Source organism: Gallinula chloropus (genome assembly GCF_964237585.1).
Source record: "Gallinula chloropus genome assembly, chromosome: 4".
Taxonomy (NCBI): Eukaryota; Metazoa; Chordata; class Aves; order Gruiformes; family Rallidae; genus Gallinula; species Gallinula chloropus.
This window is the reverse complement of record NC_140088.1, coordinates 81,243,619-81,263,745: the sequence shown is the minus strand read 5'-3', so window position 1 is coordinate 81,263,745 and position 20,127 is coordinate 81,243,619. Positions and strand designations below refer to the sequence as shown.

Here is a 20,127-nt window from a genome sequence, read left to right as displayed (position 1 = left end):
CTTTTTTAGTTCACAAACTTAGTAGAAAATTTAACATTTTCTCTACTTTAATCTACTGTGCTTTGAAAAGTTTACATTGAGTTCATCCTGTTGGACACACAAGAAAGGTTTCTTTACAGTTCCAATATGTTCTGCACTGATACATTTCATCAGACTAATACAATATGATGTAACACAAAACCATGCAAAGCTATGGAACTTGTCTGGTTAATTTAGCTGGAGACTATAAAATTCACAACTATTTTTCTATATTGAAGCAGATCAAAAATCCTGGGATGCAAGATGATTTCTTCTGCGTACAGTTGACTTGTAGTAGTAGATAACAATATAATAACATGGTTCATGTAGTCATTCAGATGTTGTATAGGCAGTAAATATATATATTTTCTTTGACTGTTAAGAACTGAGGTGAAAATATTTTGTTTATATATCATAATGCAATATATGAGAAAAGTAACAGAAATGTGTTTAAAAGAAAGTCTATTAAATCCTCTGTACAACAGTGCTTATACAGAATTAGTATGTTTTACTTAACACATGTGCTTTCTAATGAAATACGGGTAGAATTTTTTTTTATTTTCAAGCCAACTAGCATCAAAACCCTAACATGGCACGGAAAAGTAAATAGAAATATCTCTTGTGATGAACAATTGTTTGTTTACCTCCTTCACATTCCAGAACTGAGGTTAGGTAGATTTGTTTGTTTCTACCAGGAAGAGTGATTCCTATTTCCCTGAATATCTGAAATTAATTTTCCTATTTATAGGTGCTTATAACATTTTCTCACTAACATAAGTCATGGCTTAATTTATATTCTTTATCTTTTAATAATAGGGAATAAAACTTTATACATCTTCAGTATAATTTTTTTCTGTATTTTTTAACTCCATGTTTTCGGTTGAAAGATCTATTATTATGGCAGGCTTTCCCTAGGCAGAAGGTTAATTTCACAGTTCAGAGATGCTACACCCAGTCTCATCACAGGTTAATCTTGAAATAACTTGAGGCGTACAGACTTCTTTTTCTATCTGGATACGCTTTGCTGCTATCCCGTGTCTTGCTGGCACAAGGCATGTCACACCTCTGAGGCTGGTCTATGATCTGCTAGCAAAATTTTTTCGTAGTAGATTGAATGGTAGCTTAAAATTAAAATTCAAGTCTTTTGAGAAAACTATGCCAGGCAAAGCTGCTCAAAAACCCTCAGCTGATATAAAGGAAAATAAAGATATTTATATGATTAAGATCTTTAAAGGATATAGAAGATATTTTATACTAAGACATTCTTTGCTTGAAGGTTTTATTGGGTTTTGGTAGTAGGTTTTTTTTGAGTCACTGAAATATTATCACATTTCACAAAAAAACCCCAAACTTGTTGTCAATTTAATCTGACTCATTTTCTTTCTTTTCCTAACTTTGCTGAGTTGTGTCAGTCTGTTCTCCCTGAAAAGTATTTCTCATTCATTTTAGTGTTTCTCTTCTCCTTTGATTCCAGGGTTCGAATTTTAAGATAGCTTTCCTGCAAGGCTACTCTGATCTGGTAATCAATGCTTTGATTAAGTCTTTAGGATACACTTATTGTAGTGTAAGCAGTAGACATTATAGGTTTTGCAGCTTCATTAGAAAAAATAAAGGAAGGGAAAAAAGGCTAGTGAGCTTTGTGGAAGTAAACAAGTCTTCATGGAGCGTATAAATTACAATATCCCAGTGTTAACACAAGTTGGCAGCATTTTGGCTCTAAATTCCTTTTTTTTATATATATAAGCACAGAATCATTAATAAGACTGTACTTAGTTTACATAGGCCTGTTGAAGCCTAAGGACAGCTCTCTGACCTCTAAAGAGATACAAGATAAAACCAAATTTTCCTTTGTGAAGACTGGAAGAAAGTACTAGATAGATCTAAACCAAATGCTGACTGTAGTTTAAAAAGAAACACCTCCAGTTCCTTCAGATGCTTCTCTTGTGCTCCAAGACCATTACCAGCTTTATTGCCATTACTTAGGAAACTTTAAACGTGTATGTAAAAATGCTTTACAATGGAGTACATTTAACGGTGAAAAAAGGCAGAAGTACTTTTGTTTAAGTATCCTACCAATAGGTTTAATACAATCATGGAGAAATTAAAAAAACATACTTTCTGGATAGCTACAGGTTTTGACACACCTCTTTATTTTGAAACAACAACAAAAAAGTCATTGTCTTAGATTTGTAAGATCATATTGAAGGAAACAACTATTGCATCGCTATCCATATTAGTTTAGAAAAGGAGAAAAGTTGAAACAGTACATTTTAGTTGTTTGTAGATGATGTTTTATATTTGTGTGGCAAGGTTTTTGTGTCAGGGAACAGGAGGGCTAAAGGTATGGCTTCTGTGAGAATGCCAAACCAGTTGAGACCTGGGACAAAGGAGTGGTGTGGAAAGGTGTTTTAAGATTTGGTGTAATTTGTCATTATTCTACTCTGTTTTGTTTGATAATAAATCAGATTTTTTTTTTTCTAAATTGAGTCTCTTTTGCTCATGGCATTAATTGCTGAATGATCTCTCCCTGTCCTTATCTCAACCCATTGTATTTTCTCTCCCCCGCCCAGTTGAGGAGGAGGAGTGACAGAGCAGCTTTGGTGGCCACCTGACCTCCTGCCAGGGTCAACCCACCACAGATGGTTTCATTGTTAAAATTAACGGTAGCTAGGCATTCATATGCCCCTGTGAATGATAAAATACTTTTGTATTATTGATTATAGCTTTATTATTTTCATTAGTTTTAAATCTCCTTGGTAGAGTTTAAATAGCTTTGTGAGTGCATAGAATTTATTTCAGGTGCTATTTTCTGTATTACTCAAAGGCAGTAATAAGCCTTGTTCTGAAATTATTTGCATGATAACTGCAAAAATACTATCAAAAGGGATACTATTAAAAAAACATATGTATTAACTTCTTTCCATAGTTTTTTATGTACAATCTGGAAATATTTAAATGAACCCAGTACTGGTACCATACAAATAGCTAGTGTATATAGATAGAATAAACCTGTGTTAGTACTGAAGTGCACTGTACACTCTCTTTGTTGTCAGTTGGCTATAGAATGTTAAAAGTACCTCTTATGAATTACAACAAAAGCAAAAAACCCAAAACCAACCCAAAAAACCCAACCCAAACCAAAATATCCCTTTTCACTCTTGATCGGATTTACATTTTTATACAAAGTTAAACAAAAGTATCTTGTAAGAGAAAAAGAAGTTGGGAAGTGTTTGGCATTCAACCTATTCCCAATGCCATTTTCACTGTCATACAAAGCAGCAAATATTTGAAGAACTGCAGTACGCAAACCAGTGAGCATCTCTTTGAGTGACTATCATGTTAAATCAAAGTTTTAAATTTTGGGGACAGATAACTGTCTTGAGCAAATTCCATTATTTTATCTTGTGTTACTGATGATAACTAGCTTAGTGTATACTTAACACTGAATATCAGTTTATGTAGCAAATTGTTTCCTTTGTTCATTCTCATGTAGGTGATATGAAGGTATGCATATGTTTAGTGAACATTTGCAGTTATGTACAAGCATGGTACTAAAGAAAACTTCTTGAAAACTTTTGGACTTTAATGTTACGTGGACTTCAGCATTTCTGAAAAAAATAACTTGTCAGTCATAAAATAAACCTAAAAATTCAATTAGGATAACGTGCTATAGTAGCAGTTATTGCTTGAGTGGAAAATAATTCTTCAGTGTTTGCAAAGCAAACAACAGGATGTGTGTCGGACAGTGAAATCAAAATGAATAAACAGAAGGGTTGTCAGCTTTAGCCATAGTTTCTGAGTATTCAGAGAGTCATTTGGTGAATGGACTTGCTAGGTTGGTTTTTTTTCCTTCTCTTGTTTCTTCTCTTTTTTTCTCTCTTCCCCCTCCCCCCTCTTTTCTTTCAGAGTATATTTTGTTAGTTTATTTCTTATGAATGAGGTTTTGCTACTAAGTAGGGAAATCAGGCTGTTTAGTAAGACATTGTCATAATGTTTTAGTTAGAGAAAGTAAAGAATTTAAGAAATAAATTCTTAAAAAAGAAGTTACTAAAGAAATACATCATTAATTTTCAAATGGATTTTTATGCAATATTTTATCACATGAAACAAGTCATATAACTAAAAATATCCAGTTAGTGAACAGTTGCTCAAATAAAAATCCAATAACATCATCATCACTTAGACATAATTCTTCAGAAATGTGTAAAGTGTTGTGCAACTAAAATTACAAAAGGTAAAAAATTTTCTGGACAATTATTATAATTTATAATTATAGGGAGTTTAAGGTTGGAAATGCTTGTGTATTTCCAGTCAAGTATTCCACTGACAATTTTTATTACAAAATACTAAAATGGTAAATTTCAGCCACTTAAAACTTTTGAGTTAATAACTCCAAAACAAATGTTTTTTCTTAAGTAATTTTTGATACAGTGCTGCTTTGTTAGCTTGATGGCAATAAGCCAACATATCTAATATGATATAAGTGGATGCCTTTTTCATCAAAATTGTTCTATAGATATTTACAAAATTTGAGGATTAAGACCCTGATAGTATATGGCCTATGGCAAAAAGTGTTTTCTCAGACTGTTATGGAAGGGATTCAGAGATTTGCAGGGGAAGAAAGCAGATCTACAGTTAAGCACAGGTAAGCCAAATACTATGACCTGAACTAGAGATAAGTGGGTCAGCCTAAGAGGTTATGCTGGGACCTTTAAGATAAAACGTCCTCCAGATAGATGTAATAGTTGTTCCAGTTCCTGGTAACAAGCAGTTAACGTGTCTTGTATTAAATGTGATACTTCTCTCAGGAACTAATTAATTGATCCATGGTGTTAGAATGGCTCTTCTGCCTATGAATTTCAAGCTCTACTGCTGTCCTGTAGTGAACACTGTATCAGGTTGCTCTGTTCGGCTGCCTTCAGCTCATAATGGAGTTATCATATGCCACCCAAAGGCCTTGTGTTTCATCCAAAGGCCTCAGGTATCATGCTTGTTGCCAGTACTTTTACTGTACCTGTTTTCCTTCTCTGCCACTTACTTACATTTGGTGGATTCCTAGTCATTAGTCTCACAAGCATTTGCTTATTACTTCATAAACTATTAAATTCCTACTGAAGCTGGCTGTGACCCACTTCATATGTGCAATATGTTCACACATACCCACTGGTTGACACAATTTCAGTTCTTGCCATATTAGTATTGAGAATTAATATGTATACAAATATTTATAAGTATTACACATCATTCATTGTTTTAACTAGAATATGAAAGAAACATTCACCATGTTAAGGCTTTAAATTGCCCATTATGTGTTTCATACTGTATGCAGAGTATGTGATACTGATCAGTCACAGAATGGTTTGGCTTGCAAGGAAGGTAGTCCAGGCTAACTCTTATCTTAATTTTCTCAACTAAGGATATCACAGTAAAAAACATGTTTATGCAGTGCCATACTTGTGCTTTTTTGAAGGGAAATGTTATTTTGAGATATGTCAATATATGCGTTATTTGTTACTGATGCAGTTGGAGAGCTGACATACTTAAAAAAAATTCTTAGCTCTAGACAATTCTGATTTGGAATACTGGAATGCTTTAGGAAGCACATGTTAAAAAAATGTTAAAAATAGAATGAGAAGACTGGAAGCTAGCTGGACCAGGAGAAGATGACTGTTTTGCTTTAAATGTTTTCTGTGTTCATTGTGATGCAGGCATGTCAGGAAAAATATGAAAAAAAAAAAAGTAAAGGATTTTTGGCAAAGCTTCATTCAGGATGAAACTGAGGACAGTTAAGCACTGCTCCAGAATTTAAAAGGCTCTGGAGCACTCTCTCCATATCATGGAATAATTTTGGCTTGCAGTGGCACCTATGGTTACCTAATTGGACCAGTTGCTTAAAGCAGATCTAACTTCAGAATTACATCAAGTTGCACAGGGTTTTGTTCAGCTCACTTTATGTCTGTCTTGAGACATGCTCATAAGTTGGATGGCCTCTCTGGACAATGTGCTCTAGTGGTTAATCACTGTCATTGGCAGGGGGTCGGGGTGGGGAGGTTGAGTTTAAGTACCAGGGGAATTTAAAAGCTGGTTATATAGGAATCTTTCTGCGTCAGGGAAAGCATAGGTGATTTTAACTTGGAGTAAGAAGTTGAACTAGATTGAGGGTTTTTTGGATCTGTGTTTATTTTTCTGGTAACTAATTCTGTAAATAATAGCTTTTTTTTCTGTTTTTGATTGCAGCAGGAAAAGAATCAGGAAAGCTTAAGGAATAAAGGTAAGTGCTAATTATTTTCAAAGTTTGGAGATTGTTGTAATTATAAGAAATCTAATATTCATTGTTGGTAAAAAATAAATAAATTATCCAGATAGATTTTTTTTTCTGATTATTTTGGTATTTGAAATGACAGAAGTGAATCCAGAAAAGAGGGATGAATGTAGAAAGTAAATTCATGAGCTACTATTTTTAGAACTCTGCTGAAGATGAACAAGGCTGACTGCTGTACTCTGGATCAGGTGGGCTGCAGAGCTTCTAAGTTAGTGACCTTGACTATGGATGCTTATTACACCTCAGTGGAACATCATTACTTTAGTTTCTCCCTTTCCATTTAGTAAATCTGTAATTGGCTGTGATTCCAATTTATGCACAGATTAATCATATCTTTAGTAGGCTGCCTTGCAAAGCTGTCATCTGTATCTGTACTGTCATACAAATTTTTTATACTTTCACTGCACCTTACTCTGTGCCAGTGGCTAAGCACTACATGAAATACAATATCCAGGTTAAAGAAATAGCCTTGTATCAATATAAGAGTTCAGAAACCCAAATTGTGGATTTTATGCTTCTTTGTTAGACATAACAGATACAAAATCTGTTAGACAGAGCACCCAAATCTCTCCGTTAATATTTGCTGAGCAAGCAGTGAAAGGCAAAATTGCCAATTGTCCTGGTTTCAGTAGGGAAAGAGTTATTTTTTTTCTTGTAGCTGATATAGCATTATGTTTGTAATTTAGGATGAGAATTATGTTTATAACATACTGATGTTTTTAGTTGTTGCCAGGCAGTCAAGGGCTTTTCAGCTGCTCATACTGGCCTGCCAACAAGAAGGTGGGGTCACCTGAGAAGCTAGGAGGGCACACAGCCAGAACAAGCTGGCCAAAGGGGATTCCATCTCATACAATGTTGTATTCTGTTTAAACTGGGAGTGGGCTCGAGGTGCAGCTGGGGTTCTTGCATAGCATCAGCTCCAGGGTGATAACTCCATATCTGCCTGCACTTGGGAGGTGGCGATGAATTCCTTGTTTTGCTTTCCTTGTGCATGTGGGTTGAGAGGCAGGGTGGTTTAGCAGTCTTGTGCAGCTGTCAGGGGTCTCACTTAGCGTTGACTTTCAGTGGAGAGAAGCTGTGCTGTTCATCACTTATTTTGTGTGTGTATTATCAATATATATTATTATTAGCATCCTTTTTGTGTGTCCTATTAAACTGTTTGTATCTCAACCCACAAGTTCTCTCGCTGTTCTGATTCTCTCCCCCATCCTGCTGGCTGGGACTGAGTGAGTGAGTGGCTGTGTCGTGCTTAATTGGTGGCTGGAGCTAAACCATGATACCAATAGAGGCAAAAATTGTTCTCTTGCTAGTGTAGTTGCTTACAAGGGTAGGGCTATGAGGTACTTCAAAAAGGAAAAGAAATGGAAGGAAGCAAGAAGATAGAATACCAGTTAAAGGTTACAAAAAGAAGAATTAAGTGAAAAAATAACCTATATCTTTTTTTTATTGCCTTAGGAAGCAATGCTGAATCATATTACCTGAGTTAGCTGTTCTTAATTAAGTTCTTTATGCATCACAGTACTCATTAATTATAATTTCCATGCTTCTCTCACGTAAGGCTATACACAACATCTAAAGGCGAACTAAATCTGATGGTTTTTTGGCGTTATGGCAGGACAATTATGTTGTTCATAATGATATGATAGTTTACATCATCTGAAGGACCCAGGGTCCATAATTTGAAGAATGTGCATGGTAAAATAAATGAAGAGATAACCCCTTCAGTTTCAACTAGTTTGTGATTTATAATTTTTTTCTCTGAGATAATAAAATATAAAGTTGAATCATCTCTAGGTGTAGTTAGTGTATCCATCATGCATTATTCAAACCTTTCTTGTCATTACTTAATAGAAATTATATAAAAGACTGTGAAAGCTCAGATCAGATTATAGAAATAAGATACTTATGAATATTTAATTTTAGAGAAATTACAGACTTCAAGGCTCTATCTACAAAGAGGGATACCCAAATTGGCCACTCTTGTGAATTTTTATGATTCATTTCAGTTATATTATGCTTTTTGACATTCCCTCCCTAGCCCTACTGAGTTGCCTTGTATTTCATACAAGGTATATTAGTCAGGAACAAGTAAAAGTAGGAACAAATTAATGAGATAGTCAGGAGTGCCAATCATTTTCATTACTTGTTAGTTTATTTAACTAATCACAGATAAAAATTTTTAAGACTTATACAATGTTGTCCCCAACTACAGCCAAAGCAGAGCATTAAAGTCTGCTTGAAAGGAGATAACCATTACCTTCGAACAGGCAGTGAAACTGATGCACAGCTGCACAAAATTTGTGATTATATCTGTAACATCTCTTGAGGAATTTTTTAATCTATTAAACTTCCTCCATGCTGTGCCTGTCTATGACAAAACTGACAATTCAACTTGGAAAACTTCAGTGGTCTCGAAGACTACTCATACACAAAGTAAGCTCTGGAAAACTGATTCTGGAAAAGCTGCTTCTTTAGTATTCTTTAAATTTATTTGTTCTTTTTCCGTGTCATTGCAAACTTTCAGAAAGGTATCTTTATTTCACTTGTAAATTTATGACATACGAGATGTTAAAAGTTTATAAGCTTAAACTACTGGTTGGTTTGCGTGAAACCAAGGCTAAATTGATTTTTTGGCATAAATGTTCCTGTGTTCTCAATGAGAATCTATCCTTCAACTGCATTTTGCCCTGGTTATATGGAAGTTATCGTATACAATAAAAGGACAAAACCACTTTCTGTGATTCCTTAAATGTTCCAAACATTTCTGAACCAATGCTGTATTCTTAATTCAGAGGACAGTTCAAACTCATTTTAAACATCCTTACCAAATGAAACTCTGTAGTCTTTGGCACGCCTTATAGCTTCCATTGATATCAGTATTTCAATATATAATTGTTATCCAGTATTTCTTTAAGAGTGTATTTTTTATCAGAGTAGGATTTTGGAGCAGAATTAGTCAAATGGCTTTTGATTTCACTTGGATTGGGACATTAGTAACAAGCACCATTCCATGTATTTTCTTGTCCTATAAATGCCTAGTAATTTTTCATATTATTTCATTTATTGCTGTAAAATAAATCTAATTCCTATTCATATCATAGTAATGATGTTGGTAATGTTTTTTAGTGTTAGCTTTTTCTTCTGACATTTTTGTGACCCACTTGTTTTTCCCATCTGTTACTTCTGCTGTCACCCGCTAAGTCAATAACACCAAAATAGAAGCCAATACTCAAATGTGCCCTGTTCTGACTCTGATCTCAACCCTCTCTGATCTGTGATGTTTTGCTTGTTTCATTTAATGGATAACAGAACTTTGTGTACATTATTTGAAGAAAAAAAGATACCTTGCTTTTATGTAAAACAATACATTAACATTTTAAAAATTGAGTTTACACTGGCAAACTTCCTTCTCCTCTGACAATTTTTTATGTATGAAAATGATTTACACCAGTGGGGGAAAAAAAAGTAGAAAATCATATTTTCAATTAGTTTAATTTTCCTTAACATGAAAGAAACAATAATCACTAACTAAAACATTGCTAAGTTTTACTTATGGGTTTGGATTTGCAATTTGACCTTCTTTACACTCTCCTTGCATATGTAACCTCCTGACAAATGACCATTGTGTTCTAAACTTCTAATGGATAATAAAATACATATCTTTGCAATCAATTGGAAATCTGTTTGGCAGTATCAGAAATTGTTTTGTATTTATGCAGTGTGCAGAATTTTCTTCGCAGCTTACGTTTCACTCTGAGAAATTTCAGGTACTTTTAATAAAGTACATGTTTATCTTTAAAATGAATATTGTTTCTGACAACATTATTCTGGAAAACTTTTATTTCTGAAGAACCAAAAGGTTGACTAGGTACACATACCAACTGTTTGCCAAAGTTCAGTCATCTCAATTCCTTTGCTGAGAAAAAACACAGACATACTGGAAATAATTAGTCACAAAATATTTCAGTTAATTGGTAATATTTCAGATGATCAGTTATTAAACTCAGTCACGGTTGTTTTGAATAGAGACCAAGAGTCAGATGGCCATTTTGTTGATATTGAATGATGAGATGATACTGAAATCAACTTGTGTAACTTTGGCTATTAGTTTCAGCGACTTAAAGAGGAGTGGCTTAATGATATAATACTGCTCCAGCTGAGGTTTGGAAAGCACACACTTTTCATAGCATTTGCAAAATGTGCATGTAAATGACTTGAATGGTATTAACTTGAACAGTTTCACTTTAGTGAAGTACACTTTAGAGACTGACTGTGTAGTATATGCTGTTAAAATTTTCAGTAAATACAATTGAGCTGAGCTTTAAATGTCATTAACAGACTAAAGAGGACAGTATTGATTAACAGTGTTTTAATTACAATCTCAATTTCTAATTGTGGTATTCAGTCCTCCTCACATTACTCTTACCTTAATAATCGGAATGCGAAATCATTGTTGACTCACAGATGAGTTTCAAAAATATAATCCTCTACTATTATGAACATATTGCCAGACTCTTCTGATATCATTAACAAACATCTGTTCCTTTTATGATCTTTAGCTACCAAAAATGAAGAGGATACCATATGGGCATCACTTGCATATCTTACTTGCTTTTTACTCTTTAGAATGTTAACATACATGCACAAAACTTGTGGCCTTGTCTGGGATTCCAGATTGCTGTTGTAGTCTTTTTCTTTGCAATGATAAATGCAAGGAGGAGGAGTGAGAAAAGCTGGAGATTGTTAAAAATTGAAAGAATTTCAGGGGAAAAATCAGTAAGTCCTTAATTAGAGCAGTAACTTTTAAAAGTCACAACTTATCGTGAGATACTCTCAAATGCCAGTGGGTGAGCAAACTGTTATGTCTATCATGCAATATGGCTGGCTGTTATTATTTTTGATAACGGACAAAGCTCTGTAAGTTCCAATGCTGAATATGTGGTGTAAGTGTCTTAAGTCACGCTAAACTAATTAACTATGCCAATTAACTATCCTTCTCTGGTAGAGCATTACATATCACAAACAAAAAAAAAATGTAGTATTTTAGAGAATGTATGTGAAAGCAGGCAGGTTAGTAAATGTTTGTCTGAGAGCGTTGTTTTCATTGGAATGCAGCTGCTAAATAATCTGACCTACAGTGTTCTTTTTTCTAATGTTCTTTTCTTTAATGCTTGTTCCAATTTACCTGAACGAAACCTTTATGAGATGGTATAAGCATTGTTCAGCATAAGTGTGCCAAATACTCTCTCCTCTATCCTATCCCATTCTCCTCCAAAGCCTTGTCAACTGGAACTCAAATGTCTTCTGTCATTTAAGAATTGCCATAAGAAACACTTCTCTATCTTCCACCCAAGCAGTTCTCCATTCCTTTTCATTTCCATGCTCTTACAAGAGACTGCCAGACACAGAGCTGTTTACTGAATGTTGTGAGGGTTTATTTATTATTCTTTTGGAATAGCTTTAGCATGATTAAAATTTGTAAAGATGTCTTTCTTTTTCCCCCGGGTTCTGAATAAATTCTGAGTCAGATTATGAAATGCATTCAAAGATCTTTATCTGTGAAAATAATTTTAATATAGCAGTTATTCTTAAAGTATTATTTTTTAAAAGCCCTGAAGCTCATTGTGAGAAAGCAAACTGTGTGGGTCAGATATCAGTTCCAGGTAATATCTTTGATAATGATGCAATTACCCGAAGTTTGAAAGTGTACATTATTATTGTACATCTTTGTTAGAAGACTTTCTTATTTATATTAAACAAAGCAATAATTGATGAAGATGAATACCAGTTTTGAGATCTGTCAACACAGCACAATATTTGTATGGTAACCTAGTCAGACTTGCTACCAGAGTAGAAATGCCATGGGGAAAACAGAATAAACTGCAGTGATGTTGTCTTGGGGTAAATGTTCTTTATGTTACTCAAGAAAGTAAGAAGTAATAAAGTAGTAACAAGTGAATATAGAATAGTTCAAATACAGCAGAACTGCAGAATTTACCATATGTTAAAATATGGTTCTAGTAGGGCAGTGTCAGGAGAGAAACAGGTTCTCACAGAATTTGTTGAATAATGTTATGTTACAAATGATGTCCATATTTTAGCCTAGGAGCTAGGAGTTATTTCTAACTTTATGTTGGTTGACTCCAAAGTTTCTAAGTCCACTTTTGCTAAGAGAAGTATATATACTAAAAAGATAATAAATAGAAAACCAAACAGCCAGTATGAGTCAGAATTTTTTTTGTAAATTACAGAAAAAATCACAGCTGCTATTGTATATTCAGAAAGTTAAATGAAATAACAAGATATGACTAATTTTTTGTAAATGCACATGTCCATTATTTCTCTCATTAATTTAGAGCTATATGGGGAGGTCACACACATCCTGATGACCACTGTAGAGTTACTTACTGATGTATTATCTAGTAAATATTATATATATTATGCATATATGTATAATGATAATGGAAGAAAATGTGAAGACTTTTTTTTTTTCAAATTGGGTTTTATTGCGTTCATAATAGAGTGAAATTTCTCTGTCATGTATCTGACTTGCTAGCAGTTTTAGGAATTATATGCACAAAGATTTTTTTCCCCTTTTTTTTTGTGTTTTCTTCATGGCAGAGAATGCCATAAATGCACATTTGGCTTAATCTTTCTTTCACATGTAATATTCATATCATACAGAAACTTGGAGGGGGGAAAAATTGCCTGTGTCAAAATTCCAGATAAGAACTCTTATGCAAAATTATTGTTTTACACTAACAAGGGATGTAATGGTTATTTGTATATGTAGTAGCATCGTAGGGCTAACGGAAGAGATCATTATCCCTATGTAGTTTGTTGGGTTTTTTTTTAAACAATAAAATCACACACCCACTTTTAAAATTTAGGTTATATTCTGTTAAATTGTTAAATCTGTTTCAAAGTAGACATTTAGAACTTCACTACAGTGAATATATTCAGCAGTATGCCGGAAGTTTCTTTCTGTAGTGTAGACACACTTTATTTGCATAGATACAGAAGAACTTCAACATTGGTGTGGGAGGCGAGCAGGGATTCCTGAATACTTACTGGAATGAGTATTAATACCCGTTAAGAGTCTGCTAACTTTAAGCAAGTCACTCAAATGATGAATGAAAGAATTTTTCTTATTTAAATTTAAATGTATTACTAGTCTGAATTTTAATGATGTGTGACCCACAAATAATTTGAATAGCAATACATTTTGACTAGCACTCAGATTTTAAGCATTTTTTTCCATGTAAATTTTGATTAAAAGTTTCTATGTAAAAGTAACTACTGTTTAAATTGAACTCTGCTAAAAAAATATTTTGGAGAGTTTCTTGCATTTTTTTCTGGTGTGGGCTGAGAAGAGTCAATGAGCATGACTTTCTTTAAGTTAGTCTGTTATTTCATTAGTCATAATACTGAGTTTTCGAAGTTAAAAATCTTTTTAAGAACTTTTAATTTTCATTTATTAAGATTCTCTTCTGTCCTTATGATGAGACTGGATTTCACTTTAAATAAGAAATATTCTGAAATATGTGTTTTTCAAATAATAGTAGCAGCATTTCTTACTTTCTTCCTTCCTTCCTTTCTTCCTTTCTTTCTTTCTTTCTTTCTTAAAAGTACAGAAACCACACACAGCTTTTGAAGCATTTTGAATGAGCTCTTGAGTGCTTAGGACTTGCACTACATTCATAGCTAAAATGCAATGCAATAACAAAGTATGCTTGGATCCTTTGATATACATAATATAAATATTAGCCCATTGCCTGCAGGCTGTGTGTGTCATGTTTCTCACATGTAGTGAATATGCATTTGATAACACTAACAATAGAAATCTAAGAATAAAAAAATGGGTCATTGCCTGTGAATCTTGGAGCTTGTGGCTTTGGTGCATTTAGCTATGCTGGTGTTGCTACTTGTGCTTTGTGTTGCAAAGCAAGATACTCTTTATATCTTAACATTTTGAAGTTTAACTTTTAGAAAAGATTTTAAAAAAATAGGGTGTTAGAAACTTTTTTAATGTAGTTACATTGGAAACTTATATTTCATTTGTAAGTATATGATACAATAGCTAAAGAATCAACGTTACAATTTTGGGTAAAGCAAATTTCAGTATGTGTTTTTATTCTTCTGTGGCATAAACCTTATGTTATAAGAAGATTTTGGTATTATCTCAGTATACGTTTTTCTAAAATAGTCTGCTGTGATACCTTTTTATTTAATAAAAATAAGACTATGTTACCACTGAAAAAGATAGATATAGAGATCCTTTTAAAAAGACACAGGGTTCTCTACAAGCATGCCTTTTTAGTGATGAACTTGAAAACAGTATGGACAATAGTTCAAGTAAACTGTCCATAAAAGTTTTTAAAGGAGAGGAGTGATTGTCCTGAAAGAAAAAGTATAGTCCAGGAGGAGTACCAACCATTACAAAGCATCAGATCACATATACTGGTATTTCAGAAATAAATTCTATTTAACTTACGTTGCTTTAATATAAATATCTGTGAATTGATGTCTCCTTAATTCAGGTACTGTGCCACTGTTTGTTGTGGTTTTGGGTTGTGTTTTGGTTTAGGATTTTTTTTTAATTGTACATTTATAACACCATAGCTATCAGCATAAGTTGAATTTAGGTTTTCTGCACTGTTTATAGGCACAGAACAGGTTGTTTTAAGAACACTTATGCAGAAAAAAACCCAAACATTTGTGTTACACAGAAGAAATTTCCTTTCTCATGCTGTCTAAAACAGAATTGCTTTTTGCATTCATTGTGGATTATTTACAATGCTACTGATTATATATTGGGAACATATTTTCTCACATCAGATATTTCTTGCAAGCAACTTAACAGACAATCAAAACTTACATAACCTTGAAAGCTAAGTCTGGTGAACATGGTTTCCACCCTCACTCCCAGTTATTGCGGCACTGTATATCACTCAAATGTCAGTTGAAACAATTGCAGTATTCATTTTTTGCCTTACTCTCCACATAGAAAGGGTTGATGCATTTCATTATCCATTAAGGTCATGTTCTAGTTTACTCCAAGCACACTCTTTTGCCACTGCTTCAGACACTCGAATACAATTAACACTGTCAGATCCTGTTAAGGTTTACATCATAACTGGAAGCAGATATTAAAGTGAAGTGCACATTAAAGACTGCTAAAATGCCTGCCACTAACAATTATGGTAGGGCGGTATTAAATTTCTCATTTGTTTCCAAAGGTCAGATTAATAAAGCTGCATAACGCATTATCATAAAGGGTGGACCCAGCTGTCTGTTTTGATTATACTTAAAAGTCCAGTGTTTATAAGGAGACTGCAAGGAATGAATGCATCCATCCATTTTAACTACCAGTTTAAATCTGGGTAATTTTTGGACCCCTTTCTGAAAAGATCCAAATCAGATGTTGCAGTTGATCAAATGCATTTCTGCTTTTCAATTCACAAGTAGAAAAGGTAGGTTTCTCTTATAAATGCCTTTGTAACTTTTAATCTTTAAGTTTTAAATAACTATCTAAGTACCTGTAAAGGTATTCCTTAGATAAAACAGCTGTGAACTAAAATATCAAATATTAATAACAGACCTATCCACATCTATTCTAACACAACCTAATAAAACTTTGTGGGTTTTTTTTTCCCTTTTCTTGATTCAGAAGCATTTTCAAGAATTTTAATAAAATTAAATAGCTAGGTTTTTTCCCAGAAGATGAACAGCAGAAGTTTCCTGATATTTTGTCTAAATGACAGAACTATATAAAATAACTTCTCATTATTTTTATTATAAAAAACACAGGAGTCTTTAGAAAAAATGTTAACGCAGTTATTCAAGTGATTAGTGCTAAAAGACACGATGCTTCTTTGGTTCTGCAGTTGCATACATCTTTAGTAAATGAATGCAACTTTCTACTCCTTCTTCCCCCAAAAAATTCTGTGCATTTCTAAAAATAGTCTTTTTAAGGTTTGTTAAAATGTGAAAATGAATTATGTATAGTAAAGAAGAAAAAAAAAGGCAAAGGAAAAATAATTGTGGTGGGGGTTTTTTGTTTTTTTTCTCCCTCCTTTTTTTTAAAAATTTTAAATCCACACAAATTAACAAATATCACAGCATCCTGTGAAGAAAAAGGAATCTACCAATTCAGCAAGAAGTTCCTAAGATATAGATCTTCATGTATTGCTGAACCAATTGAATAATGTTCAGCTTTATATTGAAAATGAGATTAAATATGATGGCACAAATTGGAAGGAACTGGAATAACCTTTTGCTGAAATCAAGGCTATAATTTTGAAACAGCATAAGAACAAATGAAGAGGAAAAAAAGTTAATCAATTGTATGGTTGATGACTTGAGTAAGCAACATGTCATAAAGAAACAGATGCGTCTCTTACAAATGAAGGAATATTTTTCTAGCATAGACAGGGAAATAATAAAAGGTATGATACCTGACACTACCTAAACCTTATCTGTCATATGTTTCTATGTCTGAATGTTCATATTTCAGGTTGAATTGAATTTGGACAGATATAGAGAAGGGCTACAGCAGCAATCAGACAGTACTTTATAAGTGAAAACTCAAGAACTCAGCTTGTTTTACCTAGCTGAATGGAAGACTTGAAAACATTACTAAAAAGCATTGGTAAAAATGCTAGAAAAAAATTTGTAACTTCTGAGATGAAGTTAGCTAGATTATTGTTAAAGAAGAAGCAGTTCTCCTTGCATGAAGTAAGACATTTCTCTATGCTGAGATTACTCTTATTTGCATGAATTAATGCTAGTGCTATTTTTGAAGTATTATATATGATTGCATGCAAATGATAAAGTAAAAAAAATGAACGAAACCTGTTTCAAAAGTAATTTTCCTGGTTCTGTGGAACTAAGGATGAGAGTTGGTGCTTTGCCAGTAAAGTTGTGCAAAGTGATATACTAATGAGAGAAAAAAAACCCCAGAGCCTTAGGGAATTGGCTGAAGGAGATAGTAGAAAGACCCACAGGCTCTTCTTTAAATTAGAGCAAGACTAATATAGGGTAGTCTCATTACAGGGCAAGGTAATTTGCTTTATTTGGGATATAAAAATATCTGAGTTTTTTGCCTTCTTTTTAAAGAAAACAGTGTAAAGAAAGCTCTGTTAGTATAACCATAGACTAGATAATTTTCCCTAAAGCCTCCTTTTTCAGTGTTCTTTCCCACCTGTAACGTATTTTGTGTAAACTAAGCCTCCATTTTTCATACTAGCCATTCACATCTTTGATAATTTGACACGGCAGAAAGTAATCCGTGTTCTCAGGAGAGAACATGTGTAAGGCTTTAAAATGCAACCTCTCTTGAATATCCAAGGGTAGGATATGCCTTTGAAGTTCCAAAGCTTTTAGAGATCAAGTATTTGAAGTCAATTCTAGCTTTTTTCTGGGTCATGGGACACGTAGATTTCAGTTTCGGAGTCCAAAGAGGAGAAGATTTCTAGGATAATCTGAGTAAGAACAGTTCAGGTGAGCATTCAATTTGGATCATGTCTTTACCAGCATATTTTTTTGTCACTTGACCTATGCTTCCATCACCTTGGGGGGGGGGTGGGGGGCAAATTAGGGAATATAAAAGAAAGAATTGTATTTTATTAATTAATATTAATTCAAATTAATTCTAGTCTTTAAGATGTTATCTGAAATCCTAATACAATAAATTCTTACTGATTCTTTAAGATCTTTTTTCTATATGGTGTATGGATAATCGTTGGAAAAAGTTTGTCTTAAAAATTGTAATAGCTGACAGTAAATTTTCCCAAATTTTGTTTTGCTCAGATACTGAAAGGATAGCCATATGGTATCACGGCAATGGTAGTAATAAACTGTTTTTCTATGTGGCTATAAGTGGAGGCATTTGGCCATTTAAGTCAACAGTTATTGATCAAAAAGCTGTTTATCAAAATTTCAAGCCCAGGAAAGAAATATAATATGACAGATATTTGTCCATATATCTATCAGAATTTTTATTACATGTCTAAATACCATTTTATAAGCAATATTTTCATATCTAAAAGCAAAGTGATATAATAGGTTGCTTTATCCTCTTCAGGCTTGCTGGACTTTGTAGCACGTAGAATCTATTTTCTAGTATTTAGCTTCCTGTCTAGACTTAGTTTAAGCATGGGCTTAGATCATTATGTTGGCAGTGTCTCAATACAACAATTCTCAATAATAAATTTCAATTTACTCTCTATTTAAATTATGCACAAAGAACACAGATACAGTTGCAAATGCTGTCCCACTAGTAATAATCAGTCAAATGTTTTTATTCTCTTAAATACCATAATAATCAGTGATGGCATTGCATGGATAGAAATTTAAGGAAAAAAATTATTATGGTTCAAAAAATAAATAAATCTGAAAATATTAAAGAAAGCATTTATGAAATCCTGCATAGAGCTGATTAAATGAAGGCTCTCAGGAGGACTGGAAGAATAAAGAATTTTAGCAAATAGGAAGGCATACAAAACCCCCATTTGTATTATAAGTGCCACCAAGGTTCTAATTAGCACACATTGATTCTTCCTCATAAAATGTAAAAGCTGTGATTTTGTAGCTTTAAGGATAATTGCCCACTAAAAATGCACTCCAAATAGGAAAAAAACCCAATAAAATAATATTCTGGTATCATAATTTCTATGCTCAAAGGATCATTTATGTAGCTTGCACACTGATATAATTAGCAGTAGTCTGACCTTCTTTCCCCAGAAACATTGAAAAGTCTTGTTACTCATCATTCTTATTGACCTCAAACTAAAAGAAGTATATAGAGTTGCAAGTATGGTTAATGACATGAAATAAACAGAAGTTGTACAGCATCACAAAGATTTCTTTGGTGGTTCAACATGCTCCTATTTAAATATATATGAATAAACTTATAGAAATGTGTGTGCATGTGTTCACATACACACATAAAATGTCAGGACAGAGACATAAATATCTGAGGGGTTAGTTCTTAGTTTTGTTGTTGGTTTTGGTTTTTTTTTTCAAATTTAGCATGAAATTTGTTTTGTGAAGAGTGAATCTAGGCTCTCACTTGTTTGCAATGAAGAGTGGCACAGTTACTAAGCTCTTGAATATTGCAGTCAAAGTGCAGATTAGTTTAAAATGGTTTTATTATAACTTGATAAATACAATTTAATAGTATATATTAACACTAATTCACCGATTTAAGGTTTTTTTTTTCCTCTCTTACATTATAGAAACATTTATTATCTTTGCATTTGAAGATTAAAAAAACCCTGTAAAATAAAGGGCGATGATTTCAAATGATCTGTAGGTCTTAACATATTTATCTAATGAAATAATAACCTTTGTGCACGTACTTGCTGTTTTCCACTTAAGTTTAAACACTTAGTTTCAATTTAGGAAAAAAATGTGTCAATCAGAAGCTTATGTTTAGTGTTTGAGACCATGGAAGTATATTTCTGTATTTTGCATTGGTATAAGGGCAAATAGAAAACATGCTGAAGCAAGTATGAAACTTTTCCCCCATAGAATGCTTGATAACACCACTGAATGTAGAAATTGCTTTATGTGGTAAAAATTGCTTTAAATTTTATATTGGGATGGGTGCTGGTAGGAATACAGATAATTTTGCACATGGCTGGTCATTATTTAGACTGTTCATAAATTTGAAATAGACCTGACTGGATAAAGCCCTGAGCAACCTGGTCTGACCTCATATCTGACCCTGTATTGAGCAGGAGTGTGGACTAGAGACCTTACAACGTCCCTTTCAACCTGAATTA

At 33.3% G+C, this 20,127-nt stretch overlaps 1 protein-coding gene across 1 annotated transcript in view; it reads left to right on the top strand.

Moving 5' to 3' along the window:
- Positions 1-20,127, top strand: part of FSTL5 (follistatin like 5) — a gene marked incomplete at both ends in the record, with an annotated part of 247,105 nt that overhangs the window by 17,263 nt on the left and 209,715 nt on the right. Inside the window, one exon of the mRNA XM_084263325.1 lies at positions 6,256-6,289. Coding sequence (XP_084119451.1) covers positions 6,256-6,289 — 34 coding nt within the window. The remainder of the gene's footprint in view (positions 1-6,255; positions 6,290-20,127) is intronic.